The sequence below is a fragment of the Phalangium opilio genome, unplaced genomic scaffold, assembly GCF_054372755.1.
Source record: "Phalangium opilio isolate 3A_F unplaced genomic scaffold, DU_Popi_V2 ptg000038l_1, whole genome shotgun sequence".
Classification (NCBI taxonomy): domain Eukaryota; kingdom Metazoa; phylum Arthropoda; class Arachnida; order Opiliones; family Phalangiidae; genus Phalangium; species Phalangium opilio.
Genome location: NW_028324161.1, coordinates 2,340,623 through 2,345,450, shown reverse-complemented (window position 1 = coordinate 2,345,450; position 4,828 = coordinate 2,340,623). Strand labels below are relative to the sequence as shown.

General features: G+C 35.7%; 1 protein-coding gene across 1 annotated transcript; it reads left to right on the top strand.

Moving 5' to 3' along the window:
* The first annotated feature begins 1,937 nt into the window (after positions 1 to 1,937).
* LOC149682624 (uncharacterized) lies at positions 1,938 to 4,221 on the top strand. Its single transcript, XM_089834203.1, has 3 exons — positions 1,938 to 2,009; positions 3,473 to 3,614; positions 3,703 to 4,221. The coding sequence occupies exons 1-3, from the start codon at positions 1,938 to 1,940 to the stop codon at positions 3,951 to 3,953; spliced, it is 465 nt and encodes a 154-aa protein (XP_089690329.1). The 3' UTR covers positions 3,954 to 4,221.
* The last annotated feature ends 607 nt before the right edge of the window (positions 4,222 to 4,828 follow it).

Here is a 4,828-nt window from a genome sequence, read left to right as displayed (position 1 = left end):
CAAAGAACAAAAGATGGTGGTGTTTAGAAGCGGTGACAGACACACAAACACGTCCAGTGTAATACCTCTGCGTGACGTAACCGTGAAATTGTTTTGCACGTACAAATTGAGACATCCACTAGTTGTAAAAAGAAAGGGGTGGAAGTTTGATAGAGAAAAAAAAAATTGGGGACAAATTAGGCTGTTGTTTCCGGTTTTGCTAACACCATCAGCGGATGAACAAATAAAGTATAATATTTGAAATTTTGAAGTCCAATGGCGTAAAACGTTGTTAAAGTTAATGGAATTTGGTCGTTATTTAACTAAAATGGATAAGAATGAGCACTGTGTGTTTCCAAACTGTAACAGTGATAGCCAGTATTTACAGCTTACATCATCTCTCCATGAATACATAAACCGCATTCTCTATTCTAGAGGGCCGGTAGGCCCTTCTAGATAAGATCCCACACCCTCCCGTAATGTTAAATGAAAATTCACAGATTTTCGCCGATTTCCCCATAGGAATAACATGGGGTTTTTGGTGCTCCAGCACATCGAATCATTTAAAAACTAAAGCGAAGTTACGTTTCGGAATACTTTTAAATTAACAAGTAACTATTGAAGGTGTGCCTTTTTCAAGTTTCATTAAAATTAATTAAGTTTAAGTATGTTAATTTAATTAAAAATGCAAGTACCTCAAAAGATTACTCTACAGCAGACGACGCTAAATTGCCATTTCACCGCCTTGAAACTTTAACTTGATATTTTTCAATAACTATAACACTAAAATTTTTAAAAACTTCACTGGTGGGTCTAATTTTTGTTCAATTGTGTGTCTCGGTTGAAATTCTTTACTTAAGATACCTTTTTATTTATATTTTAGATGGTAGTTTCGACCAAGGCTTAAGTTGCCTTACTTAGGCAGATTATTGAGTCCATGGTCAGTGGCGCCGCTAGAAACTTTTGCGGGGTAAGCGGTATTTTTTGTCTGGGCCCCCTACCCAGCCGTGATCCATGCGTGGTGAAAACGGGGGTAAATCTAAGGTGCACCGCGGTGCCTGAGCGCTGCTTTCTCGCGCACAGTTGACGTAGAGGATGACAGAGATAGGGCGAGGAGGTCAATCCCCCTGCGCAAAGGATGTGCGTGCTAAAACTAAACGTACCGAAAATTGTTTTTACTACCCCCCTATTTTCCCATTTTTCGGCGGATTTTATAAAGCGCGTTTCTATCTCCCTCTTTCTCTCCTCTTCGTATTTACTATTTCGAAATAAGAAGTTACAGTAGAGAGTTTAAGTTGCAATACGTGTAAGGTTCTACAGTGCATTGGACAAATGCACCGTAGAAGCCTAAAAGTAGTGCAGCATAAACTCTCTAATAATAATCCTCGAGTCAGCGCCGTCCCGTTGACGATCCTTATCAGTACACAAAAAAGTAACACAATAAAGCTGGTCGAAGTGAAAAGTGCTCGGTTTAGCTACCTCTTTCGCTTCCAACAAATTCCTACCAGAAGGAGGTTTCGATCAAGTGAAAGTATTTTCGCCTCTCACTTCTAGGCCCGGTAGGACTAAAGGTCCCCATCCCTAAAGCGCATTCTTTACAAACCTAACCCGATCCCATTATGATAGCGATAAAAGTCGGCCAAACCTGTAATAGCCACCGCGGTATTCCACCTGCGACTCCAGGACTAAATTTTGAATATTTTCAGTAAAATCGTATTTTTGTAAATGAGGCCCTTCCTCCAAAATTAGGCCCCTTTCAAAATTTGAAGTAAGCAGTCGCTTACCGCGATTACCTCTGGCGGCGCCACTGTCCATGGTGAGTATAATGCAATGGGTGATTGTAAAAGCTTGAAGGATAGATGGATCAGTGTGGGAAATAAGGATTTTTTTAAACTGGACCAGTGGCCTAGGTATTTTAAATAAAATAACTGGCCACGGTGCCACCCAGCGTGGGCAATATGGCGGTAGCACAGGGTAAATACCAGTTTAAAAATTGCCTGGACAAGTTTAAAAACCAAATTGGAGGGGGAGTCAGTGGTCCTCGGAATACTTTCAATTTAACAAGTAACTATTCAAGGTGTGCCTTTTTCAGGTTTCATCAAAGTTAATTAAGTCTAAGTATGTTAATTTAATTAAAAATTAATTGCCTCAAAAGATTACTCTACAGTAGACGATTCTAATTTGCCATTTCACAGCCCTGAAACTTAAACTTGATATTTTCAATAAATATAACACAATATTTATAAAAAAACTTCACTGGCGGATCTAATTTTCATTTAATTATGTCTCGGTTTAAATTCTTTACTTAAGATACCTTTTTAATTTATATTTTAGATGTTTGTTTCGACCAAGGCTAAAGTTGCCTAACTTAGGCAGACTATTGAGTGAGTCCATGGATTAACTAACACTATCCGTTAGTTAATCCATGGTGAGTCTATGCAATGGGTGATTGTAAAAGCTTTGAAGGACATATTTAAGGGTAGCCAGAGTCCAGACAATAATTCAAATATTTTAATTATCTACTTCTTTAGTTTAGCAGACGCCTACCAATGGTGAGTTAATTTACCACTAGCCTATCAATGGTGAATTAAGTTACCAATGGTCCACCAAATTATTTAAACTTTCCCATAAAATTATGACTGACACTTGGTTTGAGCCAATATGCTCACGAACATCTTACTGAATCCTCGAATGAATGACGTTATAGAGGCAAAAAATTATTTTATAATAGATTAATACGAATAAAGACTGAAGGAACAGATATTATATAAAAAAGGACTTGGTTTGCCCAAGCCTAAAAAACAAAATGATAAGAGTTTTTCCAGTTGACTGAAGCGCGGATATTTTTTTTTCCATATAATTTTAAAGACAATCCGTATTTTACTACTCTTCAGAATTTAATTCAATCTCCTGATTTAACTGGTAATGGATTTATTTCCTATAAATTAATTGAAATAAAAAATTACTTATCTCAGATTTTTCAACATAAAATGTTTTAGGAAAATGGAATTGTTGTTGAAAAATCTGAGATAAGTAATTTTTTATTTCAATTAATTTATAGGAAATAAATCCATTACCAGTTAAATCAGGAGATTGAATTAAATTCTAAAGAGTAGTAAAATACGGATTGTCTTTAAAATTATATGGAAAAAAAAATATCCGCGCTTCAGTCAACTGGAAAAACTCTTATCATTTTGTTTTTTAGGCTTGGGCAAACCAAGTCCTTTTTATATAATTTCGTCTATGGCGCCTTAGATAGCTCCCTCTCACGTGACCTTTAATTCTGTCCCTAAAATGACGTAGTTCTGCTAGCGCGAATTTCTCTCAACAGGCTGAAATAGTAGTCGCTTGTTACACATAAAGGACGGGTTTTTTTCGTTAAAAACATGTCCTGGATTGTTCACTATTTTGTTCATGTGTGAAATATGGCATCTTTAGTTGAAGGCGTGGCCTTATGTAAATTTTTATTATTTTTGCTAAAATTCGTTTTCAGGTCTGCGTACTGCTTTTTTCCACCGTTGTTGTTGTTGTCTTTATTCATTGTATAATTCTTCGAGTTACATTCAAGAAGACTTCATCCATTGCAACATTTTGTGGGATATTTTCTGCTCACTTAAAACCTTTCCTTAATCAAGGTACGTTAAGCGGTCAGTTTACATTCGTGATAGAGGTTGTCTTGTAAGTTGTAACGTTACTTAAATTGCATTTTCTTAATGTACACAGGATTGTCTCTAACGTGGTTACCATCACGGGAATCTGGGAGAATAATTCTATCTTTCTATTTAATATTCGCATTCGTTGTGTCCATTTACATAACGAGTAACTGCAAAGCTAAGTTTACAGATTCTGGCTACATTAAGATTGACACTTTTTCTCAGTTATTGCAACACCCTAAAATGGAACCTCGTGTACTTGATTTAAGCAACGAGCACGTTCTAATTATGAAAATGGTAAATTTGAAGTGGTTTTCGTAACCTTTGCCAAAAATTATTTGTTGGGCTTATCAAAGATATAGACCAATTATAATTTTGCAATTCTCCGTCTGATTTCCAATGTGCTTAGACTGTACAACACCCTGCATCAATAGTGGCTCACATACAAAATAAATTTATATAGGATGCCACATAAAATTGGGAAAATGAATGCCCGGTTCAATATTCACTTTATACAGTGACCACGACACTACATTATAAGGTGTCATTTCTAATTTACACAGAAAAAAAAGTGTTTAGAAACTAAACACTTGCCTAAACACGGCAATGCGACAGATATTTTATCATATTTAAAAACCTCATGTTTAAGTAAGAATGGTGTTTGGGTTTGCAACACCTTATGTTTAGGTTCAAAATGTGTTGATCGCTTGTCATATCTAGTATTTAAACATGTTTAAGGTGGTATATGTCATGTTATTATATTATAATGCTCAGAAACAAGACGTGTTTATGCCTAGTTGTATAACATGTTTTCAGGATTATATGTTTAGGTTTGAAACATGACTAAAGGTTCATAAGCTTAGCTTCCTATCATGTTTAAGGGTTTATAAGCTTAGTTTTAAAGATATTTGCTGGTTTATCTTCAAATATTTGAATGGTGTCAGTTTAAATACATAGGTTGAATTAATTCATGCGAAATAAGTGACATTGTTTTCAAAAAAACACGTGCCGCTTCTCGTTGGAAAACAAAATTTCCGTTGAACGTCAACTTAGCTTTATTTAAAAGCTTCAGTAGCATTGCGCCGAATCCCATTCAACCGAACAAACTCCATTCGACCGAAAACCCGCACTTCGGGTTTTTCCCAATGGAATTTAAATTAATTTACTTAAAACAATTTACGGCCTACGTAAAATGA